Here is a 16,949-nt window from a genome sequence, read left to right as displayed (position 1 = left end):
TAATTGTGTGAATGTGTAAATTAACTCATTAGATATAGACCTTAATAATAATAGTCTTACTAAATATCTAATGCAATTAGCCTCTGGATATATTTGTATTGCTCTCCAATTAAAATTGTAAAGGTATAAACGTTAAACGGTTTAAACATTGGCACAATTTTTGAAAAAATTGTAAATTCAGTGTTCAAACACTTTTTGGATCCGCTGTATACGAATTGTTAACGCGGAATTAATTTATATGGTCGGACAACAACTAGAATCAGAAACAAGAGTTCGCCTTCGGATCAAATTAACCAGAATGGTGCTCGGGGATTAATGACGTTCACGCCGAAATGGAGTTGAAAATCTATGTTGAATGTGAAGCTCGCCTCGAGTTTCGTTGAAAATCAATTTCAGGTCGGCGGCGCATCGGGCGAAATGAATGGTATAATAAATAATATGTATATCCGCATCGATGCGATAGTAAGCGTAAAAAATTTTCCGCTTAAGTACCGGCGATCACATCTAAACTTGTTTGAAACGGGTATCGCTTCGAGCTTCATTAATTCGAGATTTGATATCGAAAATAAAAAAAAAAAAAGAGATAGAGAGAGAGCGAGAGAGAAGAGCCTGAAATTTCATTGTACGAATAACGAGAAAGCCGGGTTGAAAGAGATGACACGTGTCGATACGTCAATCACGGGCTCGAGATCATTGGAATTCAGCCTGCGGAACACACATATTCCTTTTTAGCTCTTGTGCACCTGCGGATAGAAGCACCATCGTCATAGGGGCGTTATGCGCGCACACCAGGGGAGTGCAGCTGACGCTGTACAAACAAAATTTCGATCGAACATTTAAATTATTCAATTACATATTCCTGCCGATAAATCGCCAAAAGTGTCGTTTACGAGCGTTGCATCAAATTATTGCCCATCAAAATTAATTACCACCGCTGAAGATTAGTCAATATTTGTTCGAATTATTCTTCTTCTACGATGCTCGACGCGATGGAAATGTATGTGTATATCCACATGTATTCCAACACTTATGCAGTTGTGGCCAGTATCGAAATATACCACAGAAAGATTTTTTCATGTTCAACAACACAAGCAGTATTTTCTATAGTACATATAAATGTATACTATTATTATTAGTATCTATGTATTATATAATATTGTTATATACAGGGTGTCTCAGCTGAAGGAGGCCACCTAAATATCAGCTTTATTTTTAATGGCACAAAAATATTTATGGCATAATTTAAATGGTATCGAAGGAGGAATGTCATAGAAGAACAATTTCTTTCGTCCGGTTATTTTTTCATGGTTTCTTCAAGATCGTCGATATTTTTTATCGGGAAACCTTATTTTTTTAATTCCGTCTTATAGCGGCTGAAAAAATACATTTAAACATGCTTAAGTCATTAATAAGATGGAATGAAAAAAAAAAAGTTTTCCCGATAAAAAATAACGATGACTTTGAAAAAATAACCGGACAAAAAAAAATTGTTCTTCTATACTTTGCGACAGCTATACAACAGTTTGGTGACTTCTTAAAATTTCCGTCATTAATTTACAGGGAATAAATTCTTGTCTAAGGATTTAAGTAGAGATTTAAGGAGGATTTGGATAAATCTTTCTTTGAGGATTTAGATAAATTCTTGTTTGAGAGGATTTATATACATTGATAATCTGACAGTGCAGGATGGAAGAATAATATCTCAGTCCTCTTTTAGGAAAGGCATTATGGCAGGAGATTGCTCCTTTCCTATTGGTTAATCTTTTCACCAATACTTTTAATTAGATCCTTCAATTGAGAAGCATATTTCTGATAATTAATGCTTCCATTAGATAGCAGAAGCTCATAATATAGAATATTCCTCTCTAAAGCCACCATATGCATAACATGACCTTCCCGGCGTGTAAACCAGCCTTAGGTGTGGTTAATGAAGCTGATCCTAGCTTGCGCCAATGTCTTCTTCGCTCTACATTATTATACACAACTCACTTTTGGAAATAATTCGTCATTAATCCGTCCGAATAGTGAATCACGTGCCGAAACTCTATTAATTAAACTTGGAAAAAGTGTCTCAAATAATTCCCTCGAAAAAGAGTTCGAGAACTCGGCAAGTTTAATGAAAGTATAATTATTACATTAATTACTACAATTCAATTATTCCAAAAGTTTTTAAAAGGTCTACCGAGGACCAATTCATTCTAATAATAATTTAACGAAATAGATTTTGCAACTATTAAAAGTAATCTATTTCATTAGACTGCTCCTCTGAGCATGTTCCTTTTACAATCGTCAGAGCACGATTGCATATATGCAGTGGTACTTCAAACTAAATGTAAATATTCAAGCATACTTGGTTTGCAGCAGTAATTTAATGAAAGTGGTACTTTAAGCAGATTGAAGACCGCATGTACAGTATAAATAGCAATGACGTCACTCATCTTTGCATAATGCACGAAATTCCAGGATCTCTTTATAAATTTTTCAAGAGAATAGTTTCTAAAGAAAGCGAAGCAGAGAGTCGAAACATTGAACCTCAGTTCTTCTCCCTTTTCCAATCGCTGTACTTCTCTGCGTTCGGCACGCTACAACGAATGCAGCACCTCTACTATAACTGTACGATACGACTGTTACAGAGATACTACTGTAAATTGTTTTCATTTTGTGTGACTTTTGTGAGAAGGATGAACAAAATGCCAACCTCGTGTGCAACAATCGGCAGTGACCATTCATGGTGTCATATTTATAATATTAGAATGCTATAACCTTTCGTTATTACCGGCGTGCCATATGTACCGGTGAACCATAAGGGTTGAACCCCCTACCTATTTTTACTGAAGAGGAATCTCCGGTCCAGATCCTGCAATTTATTCAAACCGTAATTCACTTAGCTAGTTAAAGGAAAGTGAGACACGGTTAATCGGCCGCCTTAAGAATTAATAATCTCGATAACGGCCGAAAGTTTCCTACCGGAATGACGAAATCAAGGGGAAATTTAATGGCAGGTGTCGATATGTCAATCACTCTGCGTGGTTATGGAGATGCGGTTCACAAAACCTTGCTCCCGCACATGCACCTCTCCTCATCATTTACGGTGGTAGCCGGGAAGGGTGAGACGGATTGGTTGTTATTACAAGAGGGTATAATCGTGATGCAGCACATGCAGGACTGGTTTACGGGCATCCATTTATAGTAGGTACATGGCACTCTGCCGACATACCGCCATCATAATTAGGTCATACCACCCAGCCCCTGATGCGCGCAGCCATTTTGAAAGAGTAAACGCACACCCTCTCCACTGGTACTCAACTATTGGACTTCCCTGAATTCGTTCCTTTGCTGGAACGAAGTGATTCGTGCTACTGTACCTTTAGAAAACATCGTTCCCCAGGTACGAACAAAAATTTTGTTCCACTTTGTGGCTGCGTAGACATTTATTTCTTTTCTTAGTCCATTGCACTGTAACTCTGTATAACAGTCTTCATTCAAGGTGTTATTTTTACAATATTATAATGTTACAACCTTTTGTTGTTAATGGTGTACGTGTACCAGTGAACTATAAAGGGTTAATGAAACGTTTACGCCAATAATCCACAATCAATCAGGCAACTAAAGAGCATATTCGTGAAGTGATTCGTGATAGAGAGCCTCAATTAGACAAGGCAATTGTTTGCCGTAATTTTTATTCGGATTTGGAACGCTCGTGTCAAATACGATCGTATTTTATTAGTCGGAAGTTATGCTTTATTAATATAAATGTCGCACTTTAATACCTTTTTGAATTTTTTAACTGGAAACTACGGAAATATCGGAATCGATAAGATAGCTTGGGGGTCGTCCATCAGAATGATACATACCTGGCTTGATTGTGTTATCACGAAGGTCTAAAATAATGGTTTTGATCGCCACTCCAGACAAATTCTCTGCTAATTCAATAAAAGTTACCTACTAATTTACTATCTAGTTTGTTTAACAAATATACAGAATACTACATAAATGTATTAAGTGGAACAATCTTTAATCTTTACTGATTAGTATAATAAATCTTGTATTACATGGGTCGCTTTAGATTTAACTGTACACACACGAATATCTGTTCGGATAATCGAGGTTCTACTGAATCATCAATTAAACAGGCAAATATACTCCGAATCATGTCAAGTTTGGTCTCGTTTTAATCGGAAGAACGTCACAAAGATGCTGGCAAAGGTGTCCCAAAGATATAATTAAAAACGAATATAATACTTTATAATAATTGCGTCCGATGCATTTGTGAAAACATTTAACGTTCTACGATTTCGAAAAAGGAGACACCTTGTTCGAGATTCACATTTGACAATGTGCATGTATAATAATTATCGTGAAATGTGTGTATAAAAATATTGGGCAAGAGGTCACATATGTTTAATGCAATTATAAACGTAGAAGTCGAACAGACATGAAAGAAGAATTACGGTTCCGAAGGGAGCATAATGATAGGGTTTGCCCAGCCAGTGGAAGGGTCGAGGCTCCTCATGTTGAAAATATAACAACAAGTAGGAACGAAAACTCTCTTAGCGGCCGTGCGAGATACGTGAAAACAGTGACAGAAGGGATTTAAGAAATTCATGAGCAACACTCGCGGAAAACGCGAAACACATTTTTCTCGAAGGATGCTTTCACGGAAATTCGTGGAACTTTTTCAAGAACTTTCCAGACAGATCATTCGTAATTCAAAGATTCGCCCATTCCGTATGCATCTATGTATGCGTGAGATGCTTGCATTCACAAAGTTCCCAGCAGTTACGTTAGTTCATTCCAAGTGTTTGTTTCCTTCGACGTTAGTTCGGGATTCGCAAACATCCTTCGAAAGGCAAACTCGTAAAGAGTGGTTCAGCCTGCAGGCTGGTTTCTTTTACCGCCCCGAGATGTTTGCATTTCTTTCGATCTATTCATGCAGCGTAGCATGACCTTCGCGTTCGTCATATTACGAAACAGCCATTTTCTATCGGACGATTGCGGCTCCAGCAAACAAATGCGTTGCTTGCCGTGTTGTTCACACCGGTCTCTCCAATATTGCGAGATTACTCAGAGCTCGGCGCATATAAATCAAAATTATTTACTTTGGTTGCTATCACGCTAGTTTCAATAGTGAACATTTCACCTGCATTTATGATGACGATTATGTAATTCATTCAACTATGTAAAAATTGCATTTCGAAAATGCACAAAAACTATTTCAAAATGCTGTTAATTTAAAAGTCTACTCGTGTGCAGAACTTATAATTAAACCGCAGATTTTATGCAATAATGCACTGATTACAAAAATGACCAAGTGAAGTACGAAACAGGTCGTTAATATCAGGTCGTTAAAAATAATGAAATAAAGCAACTTTCTACTTAAAAATCGATGTAGTCTACTTACAATTATTAAACAAAGCATAAATATAAGTCTGCGAAGGAGCATAATTTATAAAATCCTGCTCCTCTACACAATTTTCCATATCGGCTCTAATGCATGTGCCTTGAAACTAAATTGATCTAAGAAGTATTCGCAAAATAATTGAATTGTTGCCGAGAAACGAAGACTAACGCGAATCTCCATCGAGATTGATTAAATTCCGTATTCCCAAATTTTTCAGAATTTTTCCACAGCTACGAGCGCATAAATATCCGCGTGTTCCCGATAAGAATGGTCTCGATAAAATGAAATTTGTGCCGAGCCGATTTCGAAATACGCTATCCGACGAAAGTGTCCATAGGCTTGTTCGTATAAATCCTCGAGGTTATCAGAACGTCAAATCGTTCATCGCTATTACCCGTAACGAGGAAAATTTGATTCGGATTCCGAACATAAATCCGCGAATAAACGAACGAGCGCTCTGCCTTGAGCGCTTAATGAACCTATTCGCATTAATCGAACGTATTTTGGCGTGCACAGTGGGGAGGAAGCATATTAATTGACGGCGCACTTGAAATTTAGCTTTGACGCAACACAATGTAACACTAATCAGTGAAATAACTTAATCTGGGAACGCGAATTCGTGTTTCTCTTTTAATACAACTGCGCTTTCAATATGTTTCCTATCTGGTGTGGTTTATACCCTGCGCTTTCGGAAATCGAGTTTCCAATCTATTACTTGCACTCGATTTATCGGATGCCGGGAGCTATGACATCATCTGCCTTGTTAACTCTCTTTCAAAACCAAACATTTAATATAGAACTACGATTGAATAAAGAGTATTAATTTAGCGAGAATATATTATATTATATCTTAAATATAGAAGAATCGATTTTTTAGTTAGAATTGTTTTACATAGAACCAATTAAAGTTTATCTCTCTGTACACACGTACACAAATATTCAATGTTTCATCACATTTTTTGTAAATAATGTTAGGAATAAATTGCTTTCGAACTAATAGAATTACAGTAATAATATTAGGTTAAATTATTGCTTAAACCAGAGTGGCCAGATTAAGACTTGTCTCCCCACTCTACCTTGCCCTTTCTTCGTGTCGCACGTGTGTCACAATGTCACGTGACTAATTCGATACTGGTAGGGAAGGGATAACTGTTTCCCCTCAATTCGAGTCAATTCCCCTGATCAAGAAATGAAGAATATCAATGGATCAGTTTCAGCTTATTAAAATCAATAATGCAAGAAATAAAGTTCGGCTCGTGTTACTTGCAATCGATCCGAACAACTTTCATTTTGCCTAAAGATCCGGTGTACACTTATGAAAAAAGAAACGATTACTATTCCAAACTACAGTAGAACTGCACGAGAACTTCCCGCAGAGCCCCCAACGCCACAACTCGTTACATCACTAAATAACGAACTTCACAAGCCCGACGAGGAAAAAAAGCGTACTTTGAAGTGAGTACTTTGAAGTTCCCGTAATAAATACATCGCGGTGAAACGTTCCAGATGTTTCGAGTACGCTCTAAATACAATCTATTATGCCGGGAAAGTAAGTTAAATGCTGAAGCATTCAGCGAATTTCCTCCCGCAGCTAAACACAAGAGAGCATTCCCCGTTCTTCCCTTGTAGATTTGGATACATATCCACTCCGGCAGCCAGCTAACCGGAACACTAATATCTGCCCGTTTTCGTTTACATTTCCTCCCTCGACATTCTCCCTTTTCTTTTCGTCCCACTTGACTCGAGTTTCGCTGATAAATCGACGGGGTGTTTCCTCGGACAATGAAGAGAGCTTTAAATTTACTCGGAAAAAAAGGGGACCACGGTAAAAAGCGGGGAACGTCGAAGGGTGGACGGCGTTTGCCTGTGTGTGTGTGCGCGCGCACATTCTTTGCCAAAAAGATGGTACACGTGCGCGCAATTTTGTGTTCCGTAACAAATAAGACCGATTATTTCCAGATCAAAACACGAACATATATGTATCATTGGAAAGGAGTTCAATGTATTCTCGTTATGTGTGAGATGAAGAAAAACTGTCTACTAAGATCAAAATGGTACATACCCGACTTATCAAATAATAAAAAAGTATTTCATCCATCATTAATTTACACATACCCAATAATATTTATTTAGTAACAAGTACTCCTTTATTTCCTATTCGAGTTATGAATTTATGACAAAAATGACTAGACGTAATTCAAGATAGTAAAATTAGAAGAATTTAAAGATATTGTTATATTATTTTCAGCCTGCCAAACGCTCGCAGTCCATTAATTACAATGCTAGATATTATAGTTATCTCAATCGTTTGATTTCTGATGATGTGTGATATGGGTTTTCTTACTTTTTCTCTACATTTGTATTAGAAACAGTCTACACAACTTTATCATTCCTCGAATACTGTTCCTTGTAAGTTGCTATTTAACTTGCTATCATATTTTCTTTGCTGCAAATTGCTTCATTGTACACAACAGTTATATGTTCTATACAAAAGATTCTGTGACTAATTTTAAACGATCCTTGTTAAGCTCCTGAACCAAGCGTACCGTTAAAAACACAAATTTGTACATTTTGTCATCAAGGAATTAAGATAGGGTGCACGCAGCTAGCTTGGCTGGCAGTGTACGCGATTGGTAGAAAGAAGAAGAGGCGAAGGGAACGTAGAAAACTAGCGTAGGAACTAGAATGCAATTTAAACCCTGGAGGAGGAGCGGGCCACGAGCAAGAACTAGAAACACAGCAGGTAACCTGGATCTGAAATTCCGATTGCATTTATCGGAGACCTGGAAACCAAGAGCGAACCCCTCCTAACGAGGTATTGGGGATTCATAATTTGATTATCGAAACGCAATTCCGAACGGAGGTACCTCCATTGTCATCAACAGTAACCATCTTCTCCTGTGGAATTCAATTTTTTAGTTTCCTCGAAGGCAGAGTGGTCTCGCGGTACGAATAAATATTAAAATTCGATAAGACCGGTCGGGTGTGCCCGCTGCACTTTACCAGCTCCTCGTTTGCATATTGACTTTGACATCCAACGAGATAGGGTTACGTAAGAGCCGGGAACACTGTACAAGTGTCGGACATGTTGGGAACGAGAGCGGAACAGGTTACCGAGTTTCGTTTATTTTTGTTCGGATGTGATTTTCTTGAATCGCGAAAGATGTTGGGTGCTTAATTAATGAATTCGTTGCAGTAAAGATTGGGGCTAATTGATTCACCATCGGATGGTCCATTGGAGTTGGGTCCATTTTGACCCAGAGTTATACAGACTTAAGTTAGACAGGCTTGATTTTGAAAATCATTTTAATTGAATCTAGGTTGTACCTTTTATCGTATTTAGTTTAATAGCATTTAATTAATAGCGTTTTATTGCAATAGTTCTTTTGTAGGTAATTTTGAAGACAAAATTAACTGTAGATAACAAATACTGCAATTATAATTAACATGTATGTTGAAAACAGTTTTAGGTCACACGCAAGAACACAAAAATTATAGCACGTATTGAGTACTTTATCCATCATTATGCATTTAAAACATACTTCACTGGAAGAGATGCAAAAAATAAAAATTCAGACGAGATTTAATCCCCTCCTCATTATCTCGACAATAGTCGTGATAATGTGTCAGTTTGTCAAAACTGTCTGGTAATGAAATTCGAATAAACGAAAAATAAACAGACAATTCTCATTTTTATGGGGCTCTTAACACAGACCACTTTATACATAAGCACATACTCATTAACAGAGTACACGAGAGCTATTATAATTTCTGTGTTTATAGCTCATAAAGCCATAATTGTATCATCTAGCATGTCATACAACATGCCAAACCAACTGGATTTGGTTATAAATGGACTATGAATGTTTCTGCTTTTATAGAGAGCACGTATGAGTATGATAAATAAAATAAATTAAAATCTATGATAGCAGTTTTTACATCTTTTATCATTATGATAAGATGTATGTGTATTTGTGCTATAAAGATATTTTTACATGATGTAACAGAAGAGAAACTGAAGACCCATTTTTCCTAAAAAATAATATAAATTGAAAGTTCCAGGGAAGAGTCATTCACGAAAAAAATTTTTCAATGTCTTTAGAGGCATTTCAATTGGTAGCATTTTCGAGAGAAAATATGTCTTCAGTTTTATACCTATCATATGTTGTGCAAAATTGTCTTGGACAAAAAAAGAATGAGCGCTAGTGAAAGCAGAAACTTTAAAATGAAAGAATATGTATTGATGTAGGTGTTTTAAATTTTTGAATATCGACGAATTCTCCAGAATTCGTAAATTAAGGGTTCAAATGATCCTGCGAACTTTTGGTGGAATTGTAGAATAGTTTAACGGTACCAAGGCGAGGCAAGATCAATTCCAACATAACACCACTTGTTCTCGCGAACGATTAAGTAAATGCGATAATATTCGAGTGAAATATGAGAGAGGCAAGCGTAGATTCTTAAGGTCTGGAGTCAAGTTATTCGATAATCCAATTGAGTACTTTTCATGGAAACGACCTCTCCCTCCTAAGGTTTCCCGAAGGAATCACTTTCGTGCCAATAAATCGATCGCGGTCACTTGAAAATGAATCCGTGTCGTTTTAACGAGGCGTGGGGAAGCGAAATCGTCGTTGGCGAAATTCAATGGTCGCTAAAATCTATGAGCATGTAAAATCCTAGCCAGAAACTGCGGGCTGATCGAAAACTGGAAGACGGAAACGCTCCCACTATCTCATCTTCGTTCGAAGTGATCGTTCAATTGAAACTAAGGGTTTGGGCGCGAGACAATCCAATGATAAAACTTGTATGGTCACAATTATCTTTCCATGAAACGTTTACCGACACATGTCTGACGTTTTTCTGATTAAAATGAAACCAAACACGACATAATTTGGACCGTATTTGCTTGCTCAATTACTGAACTGATATCTGAGTTCTCCACTATTTCAGATGTAAAACTATCTATATACAACACAAAATTATTGAATAAGTGAAGATTTAATTTAAAACTATCACTAAGTAATTATTTTAATATTTTATTGATTGGTTCTAATTAAGTGGTAATAAATTAAGCACGTAAACATGACCCAAATTGTATCGTGTTTGGAGTCATTTCAATCACAAAAATGTCACCAATATAAGTCTCATAAAAGACTGATTAAAAATAAAACTGTTTTGTTATTGGATTAGTATCACTTCATCGATATACTGATGTCGATGTTCACACGCTTTCGTTCCCGAAGTTTTCGCATATATCGAGACATCACTGTACCAATATTGCCACTCGTTCCATGGAAAGCCCAATTTCGGAAAATTTGTAATACACGCCGTTCTACTAGACACTCATTCAATTAATAAAACACTGTTCCTTCTGAGTAATGCTCGAAGCCGGAAGAGAGAGCTTCGGGTATTGAAATCGACTCGGTTTCACGAGTGTATATTGAACGTGATCCCGTCCCTAGCGCCAGTAACATGATTACGGAAAGAGACGGGGGTTGTCAAGTTTCAACTTTCGGCGTTCAGCGAAAGGCAGCCTGCATTATTTTATTAATAATGTAAACAGCGGATGCGGCGTCCGTAATAGTGAAAACCGGCGGCGGCGTCGCCAGTGGAGCTGTACGAGCCACCGCAAATTCGTGTCCTTAAAAGGGTCTCGGCGAGGATCGATTTACGATATTTGTATTTACTCCCGCATTTTCCGTGGGTCGCCATGAATTTTACTTTAGCCGGGGAGGAGAGGGGGGTTGGGTGCAAAGTTAATCGAAAGTAGGAAGAATGATCAGCGGGATAAACGTAAAAAGGCCGAGCGAAAAATAAAGAACAAGTATGGATTCGTTCTCACCCTCTGGAAACGGCAACACAAAAAGGTGTTGTGGAAAGAGTTTTATGGTTTCTACGAAAGATTCGATCCGAACTGGTTTCGTAAAGGATCATTTTCCTTCCCTCTGTATTACGGGCTCCTCCCTATACGACTGTCCTCTATGATCAGTGCTATAAATTGACGCCATGGAAATAACATCAAACACTCTGATCAACACCGATCACATAGTTTGTTTCTATGCGGTCGAAAACAACAATGATCCACGTATCGAGTGTATGAAACTTTTCGATTAATGGTGCACGAAATTAACAATTGATTTAAGCAGCACTAGAAGTAACAATTTTACGTCACTTTATCAGAATGACAAGAATGTGTCTAACAAAATTTGTAGCCATTTTTCTTATAATATTATACCGACAGAAATAAATTTGATGGTCGTTGAAAATACATTGGAAGAATAATAAATTTTATCTAACATCTAATGTAACTCTTGCTCTGTACTATGATTAGATTATATATAATTATTGTCACATTAAGAACGATAGAAAGACTAATGTATCTACAAGAAGTACAATGTGTTTTAAACAAATTTATAATAAAACTAAGAATGGTCTTTAGAACCTCAATTGTAAAAGTGCGAAAAAGGTCCGTCGTGCGAGAGTCAAACAAGAATTATCAAACAAGACTGATGAACACCTTCCTCCACTTTCTTGGTGCAAAAGAAAATGGTTCTCTCTCACAACATGGCTACCCTCGGCAAAAGAAATTATGCAGACACCATTATTAAGTTCTGTGAAACACTTCCGGGTAGCTTTACCGAAACACAGCGTACTCCATTAAAATACAGATTAAGGAATAAGTCTATACACTTTTATCGGCGAACTTGTTAATGATTTTCAATCCGGCCGTATTTGCCTTGTAGTACTCTCGGCAGCCGGTTAGTTAAGCTCGCGTTATAGCGTCGGAGAAAAGTTCTCACAATTGTTCGGACTAACTGGGGATCGTAAATGACCCAATACGTTGTCCCTGGTTTGCGAGAGTGAATCCGTATCCGAACCGCTTTTCGCAGTTACTGCGCTTTCTTAGAGTTTTCACGAGGGTTCGAGTGAAAGCGATTTTACACCCTGAAATCACCCCCTCGCTATCCACCCCTATCTGCCACCCCCGCGCCGGCCAGCATCCCGCTCCATTTTCCATTTTCTCCGCGAGCTTTTATCTATGCATAAGTACCCACGAACAGCAAACTTTGTCCGATGCAGATTTCCTTTGCGTGTTAATGCATTTTCGATGCATTTTCGAGTTATTTCGATGCAGATCACGGGAAACGGAAAAACTTCTCTTTCGCGGCAGTTCACCCGGCGACGCGGAAATTGGACAGTTTCGCCCGATGTTTTGCACAGAAAACGAAAACAATCGTTGATTACGGAGACACGGCGCTGCGCAAACTGATTCCCACTATTATGAAAAATTCTTTTACTCTGGAGACGAAAAAAACATCATAACGACTTATAACCGCCGCGCAAGTACCAAATTATCACATTCAGCCCTCCTATAACACGATTCATTCGGTCCTTGTATCGAAATCGTGTTGAACGAAACGTAGAAATAATACAAATCATTAAATTAATTAAATTAAAATGATTAAACGATTAAATGAACTTACCTATCGTAGTTATATCGTAGTTGTTTGTCCTCCTGAAGATCACCTCGCATTACCGCTACTTTAGGCCAATGTCGTCACAACGTCTACACATGGAAAAGGCAAAGAAATAAAGCTTATACTCGCTCCTCAAATCATGATCCGCGGCTGTGTGTCCAAATCAGAGTTGGGCATTAATCGATTAAAATTTTAATCAAGATTGATTGATTAATGTGAACGATTAAAACAGGTAATCATCGAAAAATCGACGATTGATTCAATCGATTGATGAAGTTAATCGTCAATCATTGATTAAAGAAAGAAATCCCCGAAAAATCGGAGACTGGTTCAATCAATTGATGAAGATAATCGTCAATCGTTGATTAAAAAAAGAAATCATCGAAAAAGAAACATGAAAACACGTAAACAGAGTTTGTATTATAGACCAAATGACAATACAACTAACCTCAATTTACATTTTTGTCAGTATTCATATAGTTTTGATTCCGTATTTCATTTCGAAATGTCAGCAGTTAATCATTAATCAATTATCCGATTGACCATTACAATTGAAAAGAATGTAATCGTTAATCGCAATTAACGACTAAAGTAGAAATTTAACAGTTATTCCCAATTAACGATTAATAAGTATTTAATCGTTAACCGCAATTTTAACGACTAAACTAGGAGATTAATTGTTAATTACGATTAACGATTGAAGTGGAAATTTACTCGTCAATCGTTGATTAAATTTTTGCCCAACTCTAGTCCAAATCCATCATTATTTTAACAACAAAAACTGCCGTATCTGCATGGGTTAGCTGCTAAGTTAAGTATGGGAACTATTTGGGTGGAACTGATCTTCAAAAGGAAGTGTTTCATACAATTACGATAGAACTTCACGTAGGTAAGTTCGTTTAATCCGTTAATTGTATTACACGCCTCCTTCTTCAATTCCCTCGTAGTTGTTTAAAGTATGTGTCAGTAACAAAAATATATTCATTTCCTGCGTTGTACAATTAACGCAAATAATTTTTATCTAGAGAGCCGCAGTCTACGATTCAGACAATATTTACGCAGCTCCCTCCTGGCAGGAATCAATCCAACGAGAGAAACAAAACTGAACGGACGTTTCTTCTATTGTGATGGGACATTAAGCATCGCGAGTCGTTCGTTTCCCAGGCAGGAGAGTAAAAAGTAATTTTCGCGCGGGCGAATTCGCTTCTGGTAGCGAGGTAGTAAAATAGCTACGGGATGAAGAAACCCGTCAAGAAATTCCGAACTATGTAAATGCGCCTTTATGTCCCCGGCTGTGCATCGGCACGTCTTTCCTATCGTGTCTCGCATAAAAGATTTCGTTATAGCGACAGGCGCACCCCCCTTCATTGCGGCTGTTAACTGTCAAAGGAACTTTTCATTCTGTTTCTTGCCGCGCTTTCAGGAAACGCGACAATCAACACCCGTTTAAACGACTGTTTTAAGTACGTTAACTCCGAACGGTGAAATTTCGCGAGATATTCATGAAAAAGATACAGCCCCCTCCATCCCTTCCTTAACCGCAGGTAGTTTCGCTTAAGTGTAATGTCACTGTATATCCGCCGGTCCATTTGCATGCAATCACTCAGGTCAGCAAGTCAACAGGTCTTCAAACATATTGCCACCTATTAATATTGAAAGCTGCATGTTTTTGCTCGAAGCTCCGCGTAATAAATTTCCATACTTCTATCGAGTTGTTTAGGTATTCATGTCGGAACCGTGATCACTTCCTTCTGTTCATTTTTTCGCGCTCATCCCATCAGAAAGCTAACTGATCCAAACAATCGGATTGCTACCATTTTTTTTTCTTAAGTTTTTACGCGAATATGGAAATATGACTAGAAAATGGAAAATTCCAGTCGGTTTATTGGACGGTGCGGTAGGAGCCATCGATGCATTCTAGTGGAAGACCAACTTGATAAATATTGACTACATATCCTCCAGGAATATACAGAAATGGGTTAACGACTTTTTTGACATGCAACAGACATTTACCGATGTTTTTTTCTTGTATTATAGGTCACTTTCAAAGACCTAGATTTGCTTTCTGTTACAAGATTTCGTATTCCCCGAAGTTTGCTATTATCAACGAAATATAAAAGCAGGAATTTGTTTTAAAAAAAGGTAGAACTTCATACTTACGATAAGAGAGAGTATTTTCTTAATATGGTCACCACCATTGTCTACAACTGTCTCCCAACATTCGCAAGCCGGCGAATTCCTTCCTCGTAAAACTTGCGGTTCCTTCTCGAAGAACGTCTTGATATCCCTGAAAATTGGACATAAACTTTAGCAATCATCCAATATGTGTACAAAAAATCTGGAATGTTTCGACGAGATTAGGAAATGGACGAATCACAAGTGCAGGGTATCGTATGGAACATCGCAAAGCCTATTGACCCCCATGGCTTCGTTTCTTACCGAGGTCACGTAGGACGTTACACGCAGATCCCTTGTTCAAGGATATTGGCTCATAAATTAGTGTCGCCTTTCCTCTGCGTGCGGTCTTACGATGCGCCAATTGCCATTGAGAGAGGTATGCTTCGAGGTAACGATATAGCGAGGCAGTAAACCCGGGGAGGCCATAAACAGAGGTTTGGGTCCGACGTACGGCATTCTGATAGTGCAAAAGTGACACCTGGCCTAGGGCTCTGCTAGGCATCAACCTTCTAAATTGGTTTCGCGAATTTCGAAACGATGCCAATTATCTTGAACTCAAAAACTGCGATGGTCCTTCGAATAATTTAGCTGGCTCTGGGACTATTCTTGCAGTAGTGGGGTCTTCGATTTTAATGAAACTTTTTCTCTGGTGAATCTCTAGAGCGAACATAAGCAGACCCATACCCGAGCGTTTTTGACAATACTCATTATTAGACTGCGGATCTTCATGCAAAATAAAAAATGTTTGCATTGATCGCAGAACACAGGAGCCAAATAAAAATTCTATTCTTCTTTTAATTATTTTATTAAGCTGAAACTAACACGTTGATGTCCTCAAATATTTTTTATATGTGCACTGTTTGAAATTGTACGTACCCATTTTTTGTCATAAATGCATAAAATCCGCAGTCTACTCATATTATTTAAGGTGAAATAATAATCGTGAAATAGTACACGTAAAATAATACACTAAAATATACCATTTCCTATTTACTGTTTGAAATAATATTTTACCCGCACCTAGTCCAGTGATGTAGAAAATGTCGCTATTCTTCATTAGCAATTACAAAGAGTATGCGTAGGAGGAGAGAAGTTATACGGACAGGCGAACCCATGAGAAATGGAAAAATCTATGAATAGAGGTGAAAGGTGGAGAGAGATAGAGAGAGAGGAAAAGAAAGAGCGAAGGCTAGAGAAAGGCTCGAGGTGGATAGAGAGACCAACAAGCGAGCTTCCTATTTCCATATCCTCCGCTGTGTGCATACTCATCAAATTTCCAAACTCATCAGCCGTGGCTGATGAAGCAATGCCTTCATAAGGGAAATCATGCTGTGCAGCAGTCCGACCACTGTAAATATTATGAAAATTTATTTTCACAGTAACCAAGTCACACACACCGGTACTCGCGACAACTGGGAAACAACGAAAGAAAATTCTCTCGGTGGCGCAGGATGCCTGACAATTTCCCTAAATGCATCCACATAATACTTTTGTCGGGGAATGTAATTTCGCGAAGAACGGGCAACCGGCTCGGCTTAAATATGATAACAAGGCATATCTGGTTTAATTAGCAAGGCGGCGGGAACTTCGAATTCGTAATTAAATCAACAAGACCTTTCATTTCTACTTTCACGACGATGAAATTGCTTGTTGGCGTTGCTGGCGTTGCTGGCGTTGCTCGCGTTGCCGTGCACCGGCGCGCCGGAAACCGAAAGAATTTTAATTGCGCGCCGCTTTTCAGCCGCGGCCACGCGAAAACGAGCAAATTGTTTCCCATCGAACGTTAACCCGACGGAATGCAAGGGATCCATTGTGAAAGCATCGAACCCATCTTGCTTTTTCGGTGGTATCGTCGCCCAACGGCCCGTGGGGAAATCTCATTTCTTCGAAGA

At 38.2% G+C, this 16,949-nt stretch overlaps 2 protein-coding genes across 22 annotated transcripts in view; one reads left to right on the top strand and one right to left on the bottom strand.

Moving 5' to 3' along the window:
* The window catches only part of LOC143214797 (uncharacterized), a 308,560-nt gene that overhangs the window by 197,287 nt on the left and 94,324 nt on the right, over positions 1-16,949 (bottom strand). For 19 of the 20 annotated variants that reach the window (XR_013010224.1, XR_013010218.1, XR_013010216.1 and 16 more), the window contains 2 exons: positions 15,040-15,166; positions 12,886-12,968 (listed from right to left, as the gene is read on the bottom strand). Coding sequence is in view for 5 of the 20 variants with exons in the window: in XM_076436198.1 (XP_076292313.1) it covers positions 12,886-12,935 (50 nt within the window). In the remaining 15 variants the exon portion in view is untranslated. The remainder of the gene's footprint in view (positions 1-12,885; positions 12,969-15,039; positions 15,167-16,949) is intronic. The other variant, XR_013010225.1, reaches the window with a different exon arrangement.
* The window catches only part of LOC143214788 (dipeptidase 1), a 228,519-nt gene that overhangs the window by 152,799 nt on the left and 58,771 nt on the right, over positions 1-16,949 (top strand). The window lies entirely within an intron of this gene.

Source organism: Lasioglossum baleicum, chromosome 13, assembly GCF_051020765.1.
Source record: "Lasioglossum baleicum chromosome 13, iyLasBale1, whole genome shotgun sequence".
Taxonomy (NCBI): domain Eukaryota; kingdom Metazoa; phylum Arthropoda; class Insecta; order Hymenoptera; family Halictidae; genus Lasioglossum; species Lasioglossum baleicum.
Note: the sequence above shows the minus strand (reverse complement) of the source record. Positions and strands in the feature narration are given on the sequence as shown.